Source organism: Loxodonta africana, chromosome X (genome assembly GCF_030014295.1).
Source record: "Loxodonta africana isolate mLoxAfr1 chromosome X, mLoxAfr1.hap2, whole genome shotgun sequence".
In the NCBI taxonomy this organism is placed as follows: Eukaryota; Metazoa; Chordata; class Mammalia; order Proboscidea; family Elephantidae; genus Loxodonta; species Loxodonta africana.
In genome coordinates this window covers 54,879,548-54,899,639 of record NC_087369.1, presented here as the reverse complement: position 1 = coordinate 54,899,639, position 20,092 = coordinate 54,879,548, and the positions used below count along the sequence as shown (strand labels likewise).

Sequence of the window (20,092 nt, the reverse complement as noted above, 5' to 3'; positions counted from 1 at the left end):
CATCTCAATTCAGGCTAGTTTTATGTTAAGTGTTCAGTCGTCACAGTATGTCTAGTAGCTACCATATTGGGCGCCACAGATTTAGATTGCTTTCTTCACAGAGGCCCTTTTCATGCCCTGGGAACTTATATTGCCCAATGAAACCACTTATGAGATGGTTCTCTGCTGGCCCCCTGTGGAATGGCAGTGTTAGGAGGGGCATGTCTGGTCCCAAAAGGTGACACCAGCACCTTGGAGCTGCCTCTGGAGTTGTACATTCCTTCTTTCTTTCTTAGGCATTTGTTCAGTAAGCACCTGCTGTGGCCTCAGCCTGTAGTAGTCCATGGGGTCAGAGTTTCACTGGCCTGTTTTCCCAGACCTGCCCAAGGCACGCCCAGCACTGCCAGCGCTAACATTCCAGTCAAGCCTTAGGCCAAGACTGTGCATCTCAGAACATGAGTGTTGTAAGGAGCGCAGAAAGCCAGTTCCTTTTAAAAAACCCCCATTGCCGTCTAGTTGATTCCAACCCATAGCGACCCTATAGGACAGAGTAGAACTGCCCCATAGGGTTTCCAAGGAGCAGCTGGTGGATTCGAACTGCCAACCTTTTGGTTAGCAGCCAAGCTCTTAACCACTGTGCTTCCAGGGCTCTGATAACCCACTGCTGTTGAGTAGATTCCAACTCATAATGACCTCTTAGGGTTTCCAAGGCTGTAAATATCTATGGAAGCAGACTGTCATGTCTTTCTCCCCTGGAGCCGCTGGTGGTTTCCACCCGCTGACCTTTCAGTTAGCAGTTGATTGCTTTAACCACTGCACCACCAGGGCTCCTTTAGAAAGCTTAATTTTTATTTCTTAAAAAATACGTAGCAGTTTTTGTCCCCAAAAGAAGAGTCGAAGGGAAAAGGTAGGCCTTAGGGAGAGGACCCTGGGCTAATGGACTGTGGTTCTTGGTGACCTTGAGCCATATGCCTGGAGCTGCATTCCTTGACAGGATGCTGACGTGACCAAGTTTACCAAGCTGCACTGCTTCCCCCTGCTGGAGACAGCACTCTTCTTCCTGATGTCCTGGAGCACGTTTCTCTTGGCGGAAGCCTGTGGGTTTACAGGTGGGTTTTCTCTGCCATTGGGCTGCCCTTCCCCTCACTGTAGCAGAGGCTGTGGGAGCTTGAGGGGAGGGAATAATTAATAATAATTAAATAGCAGTTACACAGAGTTGATTAACTTCTTTAGGAGTGTTCATATGGGAGATTGTTGGGCATGGCTGGTGTTTTGCCTTGATGAATAAGTTAGGTTACAAAAACTATCCATCTTTTTAAAGGACAAAGTTTAGTATTCCAAACTCAATAATGTGTTTGAATACTCATCCTAACTGTAAGTAGATGTTTGGCTGCAAAGATTACTGAATCTATTAAAGTCTTATTTGTATCCTCCCCTAGATTGCTATGTTATTTTACAACCAATAACGATAACAAGCAAAATATGTGTTCTTTTAAAGTTAATTTTATATCTACTCAGATGAGTGTGCACACATTTTCTCATTGTTTTGTCTCTGGTCTGTTTAATTATTGGTTTTAAATGCCATGATTTTGGATCATAACAATCCAATTCCATCACGCATGGAGTTGCCATGAGTTGGGGCCGGCTCAACAGCAGCTAACGACTACAACAACAACAGCAACATGGTGCCAGTTTCATGCATTATTAGTGTGGTTAATCATGTGGTTTTAACTCCTGGTACTCACATTCTGTCTTTAGAAAAGTAAATCACTGACCTTTTCTGTTAGAAATCTCAAGTAGGAAAACGATACATAATCCAGATAGTCAGGAAGTCCTTGTATCATCTTTTCAAAATACTGTAACGCATCTATATGCAACATTACAAAAGACGCCACTCCTTTAAGACTTGACAATTATCCTTAAACGTATAGGCAAAGTTCTATGTGTGTCAATTGTCTTCAACAACAAAATGGTTACTGTTAACCACAAATCTAGATCAGTTGGGTCTGGATAAATGAAATATTACTCTCAATCTGTTCAGAAGGTGGTAATTCTTGTCTGAAGCCCCAGACCATGCAAAAATATAAAGTATTGGTTTGAAATTAAATTCATTCAAAGAACAGAGAGAAACATGACAAAAGTGTAAATATGATAAAAGTATAAATATGACAAAAGGTCCTCACAGCCTCTTTGAGGGGATGAATGCTAAATGCCAAATACAGATGGCAAATTCAGTGGGAGTTTAGAGGTGGGGTGAGAATGCCCTTAAAACTGGAACAAAGGGAGAAGTTTGAAGGAAAGCAGGGTTTGGAGAAGGAAAGGTTGATATGAGTGGTGGGGGCAAGGAGAGCTTTCCATACACAAAGATTTCAATTATAGGAAACTTTCAAAATATTCAGGAAGTTGGATCTGCCGGGTTTGCCTACTTTAACTTTTTGTTTCAGCAGGGTTTTGTCCCTGCCCCCCTTTTCCCCACTGACTTTCATTTTTATCTCTTGATAGGTGTCGTAGCTGTACTTTTCTGTGGAATCACACAAGCTCATTACACTTACAACAATCTGTCAGTGGAATCAAGAAGTAGAACCAAGCAGGTGAGAGAAAGTCCTCAGCACTCATGAGTTACTTGTTAATACAAGGAAGGTGGAACCACAGGGTTTACAGTTTCCTTTCTCCTCCCCACACAGCTTTTTGAGGTGTTGCACTTCCTGGCAGAGAACTTCATCTTCTCCTACATGGGCTTGGCACTGTTTACCTTCCAGAAGCACGTTTTCAGCCCCATTTTCATCGTTGGAGCTTTTGTATCCTTTTTTCCTTTCACTGTTTTCTACAGAGAGAGGTGACCACTGCTGGGTGGATGACTGGCCAGTGCTAGTTCATGATGTTTTTATGAGGGGGAAAAAAGGGCTTAAGAGGGGTTTCATAAAGTTAAATGTATTTAATGTAAAGGACAGGCATTTATTCTAAGATAGTCCTTTCTGCATTTTCTGTGTAAGGTGGATTTTCTGGAAAGATGGTACTTGGCAGGTGGTAGTTTGTCTTTTAAAGTGTCCTTTTTAGCAAGTCAAAAAGTCAGCCACCCTGTCAGTCCCCAGAATTGTTTTTGATATTTCATTGCTACATGAATTCCAAGCTTAGCAATTCCCTGATTTAAATGACCTGAAGGCTCTGTTAGTGTTGCTTTCAGCTGTGTACCCAGTGTGGGCAGCCCTTCCTCCCACTGCTCAGGAAAGCCTACGGGCAGTGACCATGCTTTCACCTAAGCTTACCTACTGCTCTAGAGTCATGGTGGAAGATGCTCTTTTGTCCAAAAAAAAAGAAAGGGAAGAGTTGGCTGGTTCTGATTTGAATCCTATTGCTATAATAAAACTGTACTCATAAGTACTGAAAAAAAAAAAAAGAATAGAAAAGGAAGGGATAAAAAAGATAAAATGGAAAAATACTTGGTTCCTTGATTTAGTCCCATGGTTAGTACAGTTTTTGGAAGAGAGGTACCTTTTTAATTGACTTCTCTCAAGTGAGGAGGGATGTGGATGCCAGGAAATGGACCGACAGCTGAGAGTTGTGCTCACTTGGCCTCAGATACTATTGCTTTCATTAAAGTGAACTTTTCTGGGACTTGGAGCGATAGCAATCCAGTTGAGCCTTGATTGCAAGATATTCAGCAGGAGTCCCCCAGTGTTGGGCATCCGCTTTTGCCTTTTCTAAGGACTCATAAGTATTCTCAGGTCTTAGAATGCTGGCAAAACAGGAGTGTTTTTTCTCTTCTGGGCTTTTCCTTTATTGTGCAGAAGTAACTGACACTCACAGAGCAGATGACCTAGATAGTGATAGTGGCCCTAATGCAATGCTGGATCCTTCTAATTACAATGTGATATGCTTAAGCTGGTGGCTCATTTCTTGGGTTTACACCCTCAACAGACTAATAGCTAGAAATGTGAGGGATCAGGTTTTTTTTATAAACTTCATTAAGAAAGACCTTCCATGTTGTTTTCATTTTTATTCCCAGCACAACATCCTGTGAGAGAGCTATTGAGATCTACAACACTTGTTTACAGATGAGGGCCCAGTCTAGGGGTGAGTGGGGTCACCCATGCAGTCTGTGAATCCCCAAGGCCTCTTGCCATTTAAGAGCTTTGCTTTGCTTCTGGTATAGAATATATTTTATAAGCACTACCTTTTTCCTTCTGTTAAAACAAAATGAAACAAAAGGAAAGAAAAACAGTCAATGCCCTGCCCTAGATGAGGCAGAGGATAGTTCTTCCCTCAGGCCTGTCTGAAACAGCTGCAACTCCTGCAGCTGGTGCTTTGCCTAAACGGAAGCTCCCTGTTCCTCTGGCTCCCGCAGTGGTTTCCTTCTCTGAACAGCGGAGTGTGGAAGTCTGCTGGGCTCAGTTCTAAACTCAGCATGTAATGAATCACCAGTTTCCCTGAATTCTTTGGTTTCCACAGTAGAGTTCCTCTTCCACACTCCCCCTTTTCCATTTCTTACATATCCAAAAGACATTTTAGCGACTCAGGTAGAGAAATTTCCTCAGGTTGATGCTCGTGAATGATTTGAATGTGTCTTAGTGTTTTGAATATTTTGTTTCCCCAGCTCTTATTTGCAGGCTCTTCCTGGTCATTAGAGTCCCTGATGCTTATTTCCAAGTGCAGCTTGTGAGCTCTTACCCAGAAAACTTTCTCTTTATAACTTGGATTAGGAGCTAATATTTTTTGCTTCTTTTTTTTTTTCTAATAGAGCCCAACACACTGTTTACTTCTGTCAGGCCCCCACTCTTGCCGTGGTATTTCTTGCCTAATTTTTAGATAGATTCGGGATGTGCTCAGTACCAGTTTGATTAAGTCAAAAAGTTGCGACAGTATGTTTAATAGGCTAGACGTTAACTCTATGAACTACAAGGTTGGGAAAGTTGGCCAATTGGATTCCACTTGCTGAGAGACTTGTTTAGAGGGAAACTAAATAGGCTGGCTTCTTTGTGCAGCTCTCCTGATTATAACAAGGTGCCACAGCAACCCTAAAATTCTCTGCTCAGTCAGAGGCTGTGTGAAAGAGCCATTCTGGAACTGTTGGGTCCTTAACTTCTACCTGGTGGTCAGGTTGCCATCTTCCTGGGCAGAGCTGCACATATCTACCCACTTTCCTTCTTCCTCAACTTGGGCAGAAGGCATAAGATTGGCTGGAATTTTCAACACATGATGATGTTTTCAGGTAAAAATGAAAGTATGAATGTAAAGAAAATGAGTTTTATACAGTGGGCAATGATAATATGATTAAAATATTACGAATAAGGCTCATAAAAAAAATTAAAGTTTCTGGCTCTTTTGTATCCCTTGCAGTGCTGAGTACACAGATGTACAACTGAGTATTCATTTTGCAAAACATATATCACCACATCTGAGCATTTTCCCCTAACATACTTGCATCTTCATTTCATCTCTACCGCCCAAGGGACCTGAAGATATAAAGTATTTAAAGTGCTGGTCTGTTTTCTAATAGATGTCCATAACCCTTAAGTTTCCATAAGGGCTCCAGACCTAAAATTAGAAGGAAAATAGCTCTTTAATGAGAAAGAGCATGGATCAAGTAACTCAGTACCTCCTGGATGCAGTATCCTCACTTGTAAAATAATGAAATTAGACTAATAGTTGAGGTCCCTCCTACCACTAACTTTCTATAGAGCAAAAGAAATAAAATACATTCACATCAGCAAGATGGACCCAAAGCCTGAAGATAACAGCTGTTATAGCTCTGCTTGATTTACTGTTGATTTGCACCATCTCCCAGATGCCACCCTTTTCACCGTAAAACTCAGAGATGTGGAGAAGCCACTGAGGGGGCAAAGGGCAATAAAGAAGTAGGTGGAAGTAAAGAAAGGAGAGAGCAACTGGCATGAGTAGATGTTGCACTGAGGGTGGTGAGCATCAGACTTTGTATAGATAAGACCCAAGTTAGAGACAGAACAGAGGGAAAAGATGTTGGGGCCCAAAGGCTACTCTGACCCATAAAGGTGCCTCTGTCATGTGTGTGGGAGGAAATAAGGGGCTGAACAAGAGGGCAGAGGGAGTGGCAGCCACCTGTATGGAGTCCTACTGAAATCATGCCAACGGGTATTTCTCAGTAAAGCAGTTGCTTTGTCTAGTACTAGCTTGCATCTGACTGTAAATAGAAACCTGCCCTAATTGCCAGCTTTTCTAATTATTTCCTTTCACTCTGACAAACATTTCTTGAGCATCTTCTTTTTATAAGCCACAGTGCTAGGTTGTGGAGGATTCAAAGCTCCCTCAAGTAACTCACAGTCCACTGGGGGGAGACAGGTTTACATAAAGCCGTCTTTCTCCCAAGAGAGGAAGGTGAATTGCACAAACGAGGCAGGAAATAAATGTGGACAGGAAGAGGAGGGTTCAGGACCATCTTCACAAAGGAGACAGCCTTCAAACTGGTCTTGAAAGACATGAATTTCAGGAGGCAGCAGTTGAAAAGGAAGAGAAGCATTGCCATGTGTGGCCTTTTAAGGGAGATTAGCAGCCTGGTTTAAATGTAAGACACAGGGAATGATGAACAAAGAGGGGGAGGATGGGGAAGAAAAGTGTGTCTAAACTAGTGATTTTCAACCTTTAGGTTGCATTAGAATCACCAAGAGGGCTTGTTAAAGCATAGATGGCTGGGCCTCACCCCCAGAGTGTATAATGTAGTAGGTCTGTAGTGGGGCCTGAGAATCTGTATTTGTAACAAGTTCTCAGCTGATGCTGCTGGTCTGAAGACTACACTTTGAGAACCCTGCTCTAAAATCTAGATCATGGAAATGCTTCAGTGCTGTGCCAAAGAGTTTGGGCTTTATTCAAGAGCAGTTGGGAAACAGGCTTATGACAAGATCCTACTTTTCTATTAGGAAAATGCCAGTAGAAAAGAGAAAGATAAATTGTAGATAAACTTAAAATATATTCATGCTCTTCTGTACTAAAAGATTGAGGAGTACACAGTGCTGTTTAGAGATAGAGCCAATAAAAATTATTTTAGGGAGGTGGAGCCAACATGACTCTATAGATAGGAGCAGTATGCCGTGCCTCTGCAGCAAAGACCCAAAAAACTAAGTAAAACAGATACAAACATCAGTCCTGGAACCCTAAGCACCAAATGGAGGAATAAAGAACTCGATCAAGCACCGAATAGAATAAGAAACTGACAGAGAACAGATAATGAGGAGAGCTATGGAGTGGAGGTCCCCTACAAGCTAACACAGCATGGATTTGCCATCTTGGACTACAGCCACCAAGGAATGGAGACAGGGAGTACGGGAAGGTAGTTTACCAGAGCTCCCAACAAGAGACAGAGTACCTGGTAACCAGGGATACATGCTTTCCCACCCCCTACCCTTTTTTCTTGTACGAGTCCTCTGCCACTTCCCAATGGGCCACAGTTGCTCCGTCAGAGAGATACCAGGTCACTGCCACCTGGATTCGCCATCTTGGACCTCATCCACCAAAGACCATGGACAGGGAGTACAGGAATGCAACTTCATGGAGCTCCCAATAGGCGACAGAGCACCCGGTAACCAGGGATACACATTTTCCCATCCCCCACCCTTTTTCCCTCTACACGGCCTCTGCTGCTTTTCAACAGGTCACAGACACTCAGCCAGAGAAAACAGCTCACTGCCACCAGGGTCCACCCAGCCCCCACCAGCTGGCCCCTTCAGCACCATTTTTTTTTGTTTGTGTGTTTGTTTTTTGGTATTTTTTTTTGGCTTTTTTGTTGCTTCTCTATCTTTCCCTTCCTTCTTTTCCTTTCTCTTGTCCACCTAGCCCCCTCCCCTGTGTCATCCCCTCCCCTTCTTAATGGGCTGTGATTTTTTGGTTTGTTTGCTTTGTCTTCTTTTTCTTCCCTCTCTCTCTCACTGTTTCTTTTCTCTTTCCTTTGCTTCCTTTCTCTCACCCATCCAGCCCTGTGCATCAGCCCCGCCCATTCTCAAGGGGCCATGCTGTACCACTTAGCTATGGAATCACCGCACATGGCCATCCCAGGTCTGCACCGCCATCACAGAACAGCTCCCTAAGCGCCATTTTATTTATTTTCTGCTTGTTTTTTTTCTTTTTGTTGTTTCTTCTCTTTCTTTCCCTTCCTTCCTTTCCTTTCTCCCACCCACCTAGCCCTGTGCACCACCACCCCCTTCATGAAGGGCTGTGCTGTACCTCTCGGCTAGAGAGCTTCTGGCATATAGCCTCCCTGGGCCTGTGTTGCCCCCAAAGGCTGCCTTCCTCAGTGCCATATTTTTTATTTTTCTTTATCTTTCTGCTTCTCCCTTTTCTTTTTCCCTCCCACCTCGGCCTTGCACTGCCTCTGCCCCTTCCTGACAGGCCATGCTGTGCCACCTGGCGAGAGAGACATCAGTTCTCCACTACCCCAACTCCCCTTGCCCCCAACAGCTGGCTCCCCCCATATATTTTTGTTGTTGTTTTTATTATTTTTAATTTGTTTGTTGGTTGTTTGGTTTCTTCTCTGTCTTGCCCCTCTTTCCTTTCCTTTCTCCTGCCCACATAGCCTTGTGTACTGCCCACACCCTTCTAGACAGACCGAACCACACTACTCAGCTAGAGAGCCACCGAGACAAGGCCTCACAGGGTCGGCTCCACACCCACTCCTGGAATACTACCGTGCTGACATTTTATTTACTTAAAAAAATTTTTTTCCATTGTTTTTTTTTCTTTCACCACCCACTTAGCTCTGCACAGTACTTGCTACCCTTTCCCTCCTGCCTATCTGCATTGTGCACTGATGCAGTCCTCTGGAACCTGCCCTACACTGACCCCCAATACCACCCCGTCAGCCCCAGTTTGTGCTGCAAACTACCCATCCCTGCCCCTACACCCCTTATGGACCTGCTGTGCTGTACCATAGCTGAGCAACCGACCCTTTCCACCTGGACTTGGTGAGAAGTATTGTGCCCAGAGATGAGCAAGTAACAAAGACTGCCCCGCACGCCTGCCCAGAAATAACCAAATAAAACAAAAAAGCAGGACAAAACAAAAAATCTATGGTCAATAAATTAAGAAAATAAGTCCTGAATGTCCTGAAGACAGCTCACAAATATCAAAACATAAAAAAAAAAAAAAAAACAGGACAAGATGGCTCCAGAAAGCGTCCAAAATAAAACACCAGATAACCTTCTGGTAGAAGAAAAGGCACTAGAACTACCTGATAGGGAATTTGAAACTCTAGTATTCAGGGTTATCCAACAGATGAAGGAAAATGCAGACAAAAGTGAGGAAAAAAGTAGACAAAATCATGGAAAATACAGAAGAATCCTGGAAAAGAGAGAGAAAGCAATGGAAGAATTCAGGAAAATGATACAGGAACGAAATGTCAAACTAAAACAACTAGAAATCATACAGAAACAGCAATTAGAAATCAAAGAGATAAACAAGATTTCAGAAATAGACATTGTCATAGAAGGTTTTAGGAGCAAATTTGAAGTAATAGAAGACAGGATTCACAAAATTGAAGACAAATCATTGGATACCACTTTGAGAAAAATCAGAGAAAAGAATGAAGAAAATGAAGAAACCCTGAAAATGATGTGGAATACAATCAAAAGCAAAAATTTTGCATGTGATTGGAGTTCCAGAATGGGGAGAAAACAAAAAACACAGAGAGCATCATTGAAGATTTGCTTACAGAAAACTTCCCTAATATCACGAAAGATGAAAAGCTCACCATCTAAGAAGTTCATTGAACCCCATATAGAATAGACCCCAAAAGAAAATCACCAAGGCATATCATAATCACACTCTCTAAAGCCAAAGATAAAGAAAGAATCCTGAGAGCAGCTCGAGAAAAATGAAAAGTCACATACAGAGGGGAAACAATAAGACTAAGCTCTGATTACTCTGCAGAAACCATGCAGATAAGATATGAGATGACATACCTAAAACCTTGAAAGAAAAAAATTGCCAACCAAGAATAATATATCCTGCAAAATGCTCACTCAAATATGATGGTGAATTTAGGTCATTTCAAGATAAACAGAAATTAAGGAAGTATGTAAAAACCAAACCAAACTTAATAAGAATTATTAAAGGGAGTCCTTTGGTTAGAGAACCAACAATATCAAATAACACCCTGAATCTAGGATGTAAGACTACATCAACCAGATACCAACCTAAGTCTTGAACTTTCAAGGATAAAACAAAACTAAAAGATTTACAACAGGGAAGCAGAGAGATCAATCTCTAAATGACAACAACTTCAGAACAATAAAAGGAATAAATGGTGTTGGTATAGAACTTTCAAATGGAGAGAAGGTCAAGGCGATATCAAGTAATAAAAGACTGGTTCAGACTTAGGAAGATGGGGTAAATTTCAAGGTAACCACAAAGAAAGTCAACAAACCTATTCATCGAAAGAAAAATGAAGAAGAAAAACATAAAGTCTCAGTAAACACAAAATCTACAAAAACAAAAGAAATGAAAAAAAAAATCCACAAGCAAAAGGAGTTCAGCACAGGAGAGTAAGAGGAACAAAGAAACAGTACCACAAAAAAAAAGCACTACAAAATGACAGCAATAAACACACCTATCAATAATTACACAAATGTAAATGGCTTAAATGTACACATAGAGAGTGACAGAATGGATATAAAAAAAGAACCCATCAATATGCTGTCTACAAGAGACACACCTTAGAAACAAAGACATAAATATACTAAAAATCAAAAGATAGAAAAAATATATCAAGCAAACAACAACCAGAAAAGAGCAGGAGTGACAATACTAATCTCAGGTAAAATAGACTTTAAAACAAAATCTGCCATAAAAGACAAAGAAGGACATTATATAATTATTAAAGGGACAATCCACCATGAAGAAAAAAAATTTTTTTTTGGAAGACATAAGCATAATAAATATCCACACACCCAATGATAGGGCTCCAAAATACATAAAACAAACTCTAACAGCACTGAAAAGAGAAATTGACAGTTCCACAATAATAGTAGGAGACTTAAACACACACTCTTGGTAAAGAACAGAACATCTAGAAAGAAAATCAACAAAGATATAGAAAATCTAAAGGCCATACTCAACCAGCTTGACCTCATAGACATATACAGAACACTTCACTCAACAGCAGCAAAGTACATGATCTTTTCCAATGCACATGGAACGTTCTCCAGAATAGACCACATCTTAGGCCACGAACCAACCCTCAACAAAATCCAAAACATTGAGATAATACAAAGTATCTTCTCTGATCATAACGCCATAATAGTAGAAATTAAGAACAGGAAGGCCAAGGGGAAAAAAAAATCAAGTACAGGAAAACTGGGTAACACCCTGCTTAAAAACTACTAGGTAATAGAAGAAATCAAAGATGGAATCAAAAAATTCCTGGAATCAAATGAGAATGAAAACACATCATACCAAAACCTTTAGGACACAGGAAAGGCAATGTTCAGAGGTCAATTTATAGCAGTAGATGAACACATCAGAAAAGGAGAAAGGGACAGAATCAAAACATTAGCTACACAACTAGAACAAATCAAAAGAAAACAGCAAAAGAAGCCCACAGCCACCAGAAGAAAGGAAATAATAAAGATTAGAACAGAAATAAATGAAATAGAGAATAGAAAAACAATAGAAAGAATCAATAAAGCCAAAAGTTGGTTCTTGAAAGGATCAACAAAATTAACAAACCATTGGCCAAACTGACAAAAGAAAAACAGGAGAGGATGCAAATAACCCAAATAAGAAATGAAATTGGGGACATTACAGCAGACCTAGTTGAAATAAAAAGAATCATAACAGAGCATTATAAAAAACTATACTCCAACAAATTTGAAAACCTAGAGGAAATGGACAAATTTATAGAAACACACTACCTACCAAAACTGACACAAACTGAACTCGAAAATCTGAACAGACCCATAACAAGAGAAGAGATTGAAAAGGTTTAAAGAAAAAAAAAAAACTCCCAACAAAAAAAAAAAAGCCCCGGCCCAGATGCCTTCACTGGAGAATTCTACCAAACACAGAGAAGAGCCTACACCAGTACTACTCAAACTATTTCAGAACATAGAAAAGGAAGGAATACTTCGGAATTCATTCTATGAAGCCAGCATAACCCTGATACCAAAACCAGGCAAAGACAACACAAAAAAAGGAAATTACAGACCTAATATCTGTCGTGAATATAGATGTAAAAATTCTTGACAAAATTCTAGCCAATAGAATTCAGCATCATATGAAAAAATAATAATACACCATGGCCAAGAGGGATTCATACCAGGTATGCCTGGTGGCGTAGTGGTTAAGTGCTACAGCTGCTAACCCAAGGGTTGGCAGTTCAAATCCTCCAGGCACTCCTTGGAAACTCTAGGGGGCAGTCCTACTCTGTCCTATATAGGGTTGCTATGAGTTGGAATCGACTCGACGGCACTGGGTTTTTTTTTTTTTTTGCAAGGATAGTTCAACATTAGAAAATCAATCCACATAATCCACCCCCTAAATAAAAATATTACGTGATCATCTTAATTGATGCAGAAAAGGCATTTGACAAAGTCCAATACCCATTCCTGATAAAAACTTTCAATAAAATAGATATAGGTGGGAAATTCCTCAACATAATAAAGGGGGTCTATACAAAACCAGGAAACCCTGGTGGCGTAGTAGTTAAGAGCTATGGCTGCTAACCAAAAGGCCAGCAGTTCAAATCCACCAGACGCTCCTTGGAAACCATACAGGGCAGTTCTACTCTGTCCTATAGGGTTGCTATGAGTCAGAATTGACTCAATGGCAACGGGTTTGGTTTTTGTTTTGGTGTCTCGGAGACAGTAGACAATATCAGAACATTTAAAAGAACAGGATGAGATGGCTCCAATAAGCAACCAAAATAAATCATCAGATGACATTCTGGTAGAAGAAAAAGCAGTGGAATTACCTGATATGAAATTCAAAAGACTAATATTTAGGGCTCTCCAAGAGATTAGGAAAGAGATCAAGGAAAACGAAGGCAAGCAACAGAAGAATTCTGGTGCTTTTTGGTTTTTATACAAAACCAACAGCCAACATCATTCTTAATGGAGAGAGGCTGAAAACATTCCCCTTGAGATCAGGAAGAAGACAAGGATACCCTTTATCACCACTCCTATTTAACATTGTGCTGGAATTCCTAGCTAGAGCAATAAATCAAGAAAAAGAAATAAAAGGCATCCAAATTGGTAAGGAAGAAGTAAAACTGTCCCTATTTGTGGATGATATGATACTATACTTAGAAAACCCAAAAGACTCCACAAGAAAACTACTGGAACTAATAGAAAGATTCAACAGAGTAGCAGGTTACAAGATAAATGTACAAAAACCAATTGGATTCCTATACACCAATAAAGAGAACTAAGAAAAGGAAATCAGGAAAACAATACCATTTATAATGGACCCTAAAAAAATAAAATACTTAGGAATATATCTAACCAGGGATGTAAAAGACCTATATAAAGAAAACTACAAAACACTACTGCAAGAAACTAAAAGAGACCGACGTAAATGGAAAAACATACCATGCTCATGGATAGGTAAACTCAACATTCTGAAAATGTCAGTTCTACCCAAAGCAATCTACAAATACAATGCAATCCCGATCCAGATACCAACAGCATTCTTTAAAGAGATGGAAAAAACTAATCATTGACTTTATATGGAAAGGGAAGGCCCTGGATAAGTAAAGCAACTATTGAAGAAGAAGAATGAAGTAGGAGGATTCACACCACCTGACCTCAGAACCTACTATATAGCTATGGTAGTCAAAACAGCCTGGTACTGGTACAGTGACACACGCATTGACCAATGGAACAGAATTGAGAGCCTAGATATAAATCCTTCCACCTACGGTCACCTGATTTTCGACAAAGGCCCAAAGTCCATCAAATGGGGAGATGAGTCTTTTTATTTATTTATTTATTGTGCTTAAGTGAAAGTTTACAAATCAAGTCAGTCTCTCATACAAAAATTTACACACACCTTGCTATGTACTCCTAGCTGCTCTCCCCCTGATGAGACAGCACATTCCTCTCCACCCTGTATTCCCTGTCAGCCAACTCCTGTCCCCCTCTGCCTTCTCGTCTTGCCTCCAGACAGGACCTGCCCACATAGTCTCATGTGTCTACTTGAGCCAAGAAGCTCACTCCTCACCAGTATCATTTTCTGTCTTATAGTCCAGTCCAATCCCTGTCTGAAGAGTTGGCATTGGGAATGGTCCCAGCCTTGGGCTAACAGAGGGTCTGGGGACTGCGACCTCCGGAGTCCCTCTAGTCTTAGTCAGACCATTAAGTCTGGTCTTTTTACGAGAATTTGAGATCTGCATCCCACTGTTCTGTTCCATTAGGTATTCTCTGTTTTATTCCCATGACAGTCTTTTTAACAAATGGTGCTGGAAAAACTGTATGTCCGCCTGCAAAAAAGATGAAACAGGACTGGTACCTCACACCATACACAACAACAAATTCAAAATGGATCAAAGACCTAAAAATAAAACCAAAAACTATGAAGATCGTAGAAGAAAAAAAAGGGTCAATGCTAGAAGCCCTAATACACGGCATAAACAGGATACAAACCATAACTAACAATACACAAACACCAGAAGATGAGCTAGATAACTGGGATCTTCTAAAAATTAAACACTCATGCTCATCAAAAGACTTCACCAAAGGAGTAAAAAGAGAACCTATGGAGTGGGAAAAATTTTTTTGGTTAAGACAAATCCGACAAAGGTCTAATCTCTAAAATCTACAGGAAAATCCAACACGTCTACAACTAAAAGACAAATAATACAATTAAAAAATGGGCAAAGGATATGAACAGACACTTCACCAAAGAAGACATTCAGGGGGCTAACAGGCACATGAGGAAATGCTTGGGACCACTAGCCATTAAAAAAGAGAAATGCAAATCAAAACCACAATGAGATACCATCTCACCCCAACATTACTGGCATGAATCAAAAAAACAGAAACAAATGTTGGAGAGGCTGTGGGGAGATTGGAACTCTTATGCACTGCTGATGGGAATGCAAAATGGTACAACCATTTGGAAAAGGATATGGCGCTTCCTTAAAAAGCTAGAAATAGAAATACCATATGATCCAACAATCCCACCCCTAGGAATATATCCTAGAAAAATAAGAGTCATCACAGGAATAGACATGCACACCCATGTTCATTGCAGCATTATTCACATTAGCAAAAAGATGAAAACAACCTAAACGCCCATTAACAGATGAATGGATAAACAACCTATGGTATATACATGCAATGGAATACTACACAATGATAAAGAACAATGATGAATCTGTGAAACATCTCACAACATGGATGAATCTGGAGGGCATTATGCTGAGTGAAATAAGTGAATCACAAAAGGACAAACACTATTGAGACCACTATTATAAAAACTCATGAAAAAGTTTTACACAAAAAGAAACAATCTTTGATGGTTATGAGGGAGGGGAAGGGTAGGGTGGGAAAAGCACTAGACAATAGATAAGTGGTAACTTTGGTGAAGGGTAAGACAGTACACAATACTGGGGAAGCCAGCACAGCTTGACCAAGGCAAGGCCATGGAAGCTTCATAGACACATCCAAACTGCCTGAGGGACAGAATTACTGGGCTGAGGGCTGGGGACCATGGTCTCGGGGGACATCTAGCTCAATTGGCATAACATAGTTTATAAAGAAAATATTCTGCATCCTACTTTGGTGAGTAGCATATGGGGTCTTAAAAGCTTATGAGCGGCCACCTAAGATACTCCACTGGTCTCACCCCATCTGGAGTAAGGGAGAATGAAGAAAATCAAAGACACAAAGGAAAGATTAGTCCAAAGGACTAATGGACCACAACTACCACATCCTTCACCAGACCGAGTCCAGTACAGCTAGATGGTGCCCAGCTACCACCACTGACTTCACTGACAGAGATCAAATTAGAGGGTTCAGGACAGAGCTGGAGAAAAATGTATCACAAAATTCTAACTCACACACACACAAAAAAGCCAGACTTACTGGTCTGACAGAGACTGGAGAAACCCCAAGAGTACAGCCCTCGAGCACCCTTTTAACTCAGCACTGAAGTTGCTCCTGAGGTTCACTCTTTAGCCAAAGATTAGACAGGGCCATAAAAAAAAAAAAAAAGGAGAGAGAGAGAGACTGAATGGGTACACCAGTCCAGGTGCAAAGATGAGAAGGCAGGAGTGGACAGGAAAGCTGGTAATGGGGAACCCAAGGTCAAGAAGCGGAGCGCATTGACATGTTGTGGGTTGGCAACCAATGTCACAAAACAATTTGTGTATTAACTGTTTAATGAGAAACTAATTTGCTCTGTAAACCTTCATCTAAAGCACACACACACAAAAAAAAACCTCAAAAATTGTTTTAAAGTTCTGCTTTTCAGTTTGCTGGAGAAAATATTGCTATCGAAAGGAGCTCATTCTTCAGGGCTATGAAATACCTCAGATTTCACTGTCATATTGCTTACAATGTTTGCTTAATAAAATAAAGAAAAATACATCTTCTGTTGTCTCCTTCTGACTGCCAAGTTTTCTTCTTTGAGACAATATCCCTTTGAAGGCTTAAATTGATCTATGTCATAGCTGGCTGTAGGATGACCTATATGTGTATAAATATTTCGCTAGGACAGATTAATAGAAAACATTTACTTTGCTCTGTTTTTTGTGTAACTCTTATTGAGTCACTGTTCTTTGGTGAATCACTGTGAAGTACTCAATAAATGAAATTGTGCAATTATTGGGATATAAGTGTACAGAGAGATATAGTAGGTATAATTTCTCATTCTCTCATATAATATATGGAATCTTGCTCACGGTGAATAAAATTTTTTACTAGATATGTACGAACGACTGTGGATTCAGTTTTTACCAGAAAGCAAATTATGAACATGGCATGAGGAAGTAAAAAGGACATTAGAAAGATAAACTCTAAAACATGAAAATGTTGGTGCTTATCTTAAAACCTGTTAATATTGCTCAGGGGTCAACAAACTACACCCCTGAACCAAATCCGGCTGCTGCCTGTTTTTATATGGCCCACAAATTAAGAATGGCTTCTACAGATGAACATTTACAATCATTTTGATGATTGTTGTTGTTGTTATTAGCTGCCATCAAGTTGACCCCTGACTCATGGTGACTCCATGCACAACGGAATGAAACAGTAACCAGTCCTGCACCATCCCCATGGTTGGCTACAGATCAGACCGTTGTGCTCCATAGGGTTTTCATGGACTGATTTTTGGATGTAGTGCATCCTAGTCTGGAAGCTCTGCTGAAACCTGTTCAGCATCATAGCAGCATGCAAGCCTCCACTAACAGGTGGGTGGGGTGGTGACTGCACATGAGGTGCATTGGCTGGGAATCCAATCCAGGTCTCCCACATGGAAACTGAAAATTCTACCCTTGAACTACCAATGCTTCATCTATTTGATGACTGGCAACACTAACTTTTAAACCCAATTAAGCAAATTACCCCCCAAAATGAATTCTGTACTTTTTGTTAGTAGACCTGTATTAAAAAAAATTGTGTTCAATTATTATAGTCTTGATTTTTGTCAATAAAATTTTGTGAAACTTTGTTTCCTCTCTTTTATGTAAATACCTACATAATGTCCTTAGTTTTGCCTCTTGGCCTACAAAGCCTAAAATGTTTCATATGTGACCCTTTACAGAAAAATTTGCTGTCCCTGATGTAGATCATGTTATACAGGCAGTCTCTGGATTATGAATGAGTTCCTTTCCTAAGTCTGTCTTTAAGTCAAATTTGTATGTAAGTCGGAACGGTTATGAACAGCTCGGATTTAACATCTGTTAGTCAAATGTTTGTCTTAGTATATAGTGTACCTTTCTATGCATAAAAAGCATTAAAGAAACACACCCAGATACAGTAACACATCTTTAACATAATACAGTAATAATAATAATGTTTTGACGCATGTCACAAAGTAGTGTCCATTTATTATTATGAACCATTGTATGTACCTCGAATTTTTAGTATGATAGGCTTCATGGGGGTTTGTTTGTAACTATGAGTTGTACGTAAGTTGGACGTTCGTAACCCCGGGGGCTACCTGTATTGTAACTTTTCTGCTTGGCTTCTTCCTTTGCTAAGGAAATGCTGAACTCTTTTGTGGTTTGTGGTGTGTTTGCATCTGGCATATTCATACTTAGCCTCTTTCTCAAGTTTATAATGACTTTGTAAGTGCTTGGGTAGTGTTTGGATCACAGAGTTAGAGAATTTATGTTATTTTTCTGTTTATATTTCTTTTTACTTTATAGTTCTAACAGGAGAATTATTTAAGTAATAAAAAGAGCACTATTCTAAAATGTACCATGCAAAGTAGTGCAGTGTTTTTCTCATTGCTTTTGGGAATTTTGCAAAAAGAAGCTCCAAACATGAGAAAATCATACTCCTTTAAGGCTCTTCTTTCTGAGTAAATGACTTGGCTCCTTAAGCATAAATGGATCCAGTTTATCAGCCCTGAGTGGCAGCAGTGGATTTTGAGAAGACATTGCCATTTATCCGTATAACCAGGACATCTTCCTCTTGGTCTCTGCAGGCCTCAGGGGAGCCATGGCATTTACCTTAGCCATCCGAGATACAGCCTCCTACGCTCGCCAGATGATGTTCACGACCACCCTGCTCATCGTCTTCTTCACGGTCTGGATCATTGGTGGAGGCACAACACCCATGTTGTCATGGCTTAATATAAGGTTGGTTTGAAGCCAAGGCCAGCTTTGTGTCTAAATATGGTAGTTGCTACTGTTCTTGGAAATCTTCAATATGCCCAAGCAGGGTATGCTACAGCTTATTTTGTGGAAGGTTTTTACAGCTTTTGTTTTGGAGATTAAAAAAAAAAAGTATAAAGTTCAGAGTATTAACTTTTCCAGGAGAAAAAAAAATGTCATTAAAATTTTTGTTGGTACAAAAAAAAAAAAAAAGAATTAGAAATTCCCAGAACTTGCTAGAATAGTGATATTAGGGCATAAATTTAAAAAAGCCTTAAAGATGTAGGAGAGACAATAGAGCTAGCCATTGACAATGTCTAGTATTTCATATTCCTTTGAAATGAAACTTTAGGTCTTAAAAATGCCCAAGCTTATCAGCCAGAAATAGAAAGAGGAAGTTAATAATTTTATGTTGGTATGAAACTGTATGCTGTGCCTCTTTTTCTATGAGTGCACGAAAAGGTGACATTTCCTGCATAACCCTCACCTGTTGCAGTCTCATGGACATTCTCCACCTGTGGTTTTGCAGCTGTGTCAGAATATAGGGGCAAAATGGGTCTACCTGTCATTCATGGACACTGACCTGAGTTTGATTTTTTAACGGTATTTGAGTTCTACAGCTGTGCTAGTGAGCTCCAGCACCTTATGGTAAAGAGGATGTTGGAACAGGATTCAAGAGGTCCATAGCCTAATTCTGGTTCTGGCTTCAGACAAGCCCCTCATGTCTTGGGCCACATTTCTCCTCAACTTTAAATGAAGGCACTTAGCTAGATTATGTCACGGTTCTTTCCAGCTCTAAAGTGTCGTGCATACTCTGTATCAATGGAGGTACCCTGGCCACCTGTCACAGTTTCTGGTCTGCAGAGTGTGAGCATGACTGGGAACAAGAAGACACTTTGGTAGTGCTAAGCGGTGGAAAATAACTCTCTGAAAAGCCACAGGGTGGCAGCCTTGGGTGGTTTGGGTTATTTTTAGGTGGTTTGTTTTCCTTTCTCTGCTAGCTTTTAGTACGTATTCCCTTCTCTACACTGTAGAAAGCACAGGGTACTTAGCTGCAGAGCTTACACAATGTGGAGGTGAGAAAACAAAAATCTCCCAGTCAGCCTTGGAGTCAAGGAGAAAACTGGAATTTGAGAAAATAGTCATCTCCCTTTGGGACTTTTATATTAATGGTGGAGAGGTATTCCTGGGCTTGACCACTGCCAGCAGCACCATTTCTGGACTTGTGCGTCTCAGACCCAGCTGGGGCTGAGGAGCCGATGCATGGCTTCTTGGTGACAGCGATAATAGTAACTAACACTTGTGTTGCAGGTATTGCTGCAGGTGCCATACATA

The 20,092-nt window shown here is 40.5% G+C and overlaps 1 protein-coding gene across 2 annotated transcripts in view; it reads left to right on the top strand.

Annotated features, from left to right (window-relative positions):
* SLC9A7 (solute carrier family 9 member A7) overlaps positions 1-20,092 on the top strand; it is a 289,782-nt gene that overhangs the window by 181,202 nt on the left and 88,488 nt on the right. For both annotated transcript variants that reach the window (XM_023557924.2, XM_010597732.2), the window contains exons 8-12: positions 983-1,088; positions 2,482-2,570; positions 2,664-2,777; positions 5,077-5,188; positions 18,589-18,742. In XM_023557924.2, coding sequence (XP_023413692.1) covers positions 983-1,088; positions 2,482-2,570; positions 2,664-2,777; positions 5,077-5,188; positions 18,589-18,742 — 575 coding nt within the window. The remainder of the gene's footprint in view (positions 1-982; positions 1,089-2,481; positions 2,571-2,663; positions 2,778-5,076; positions 5,189-18,588; positions 18,743-20,092) is intronic.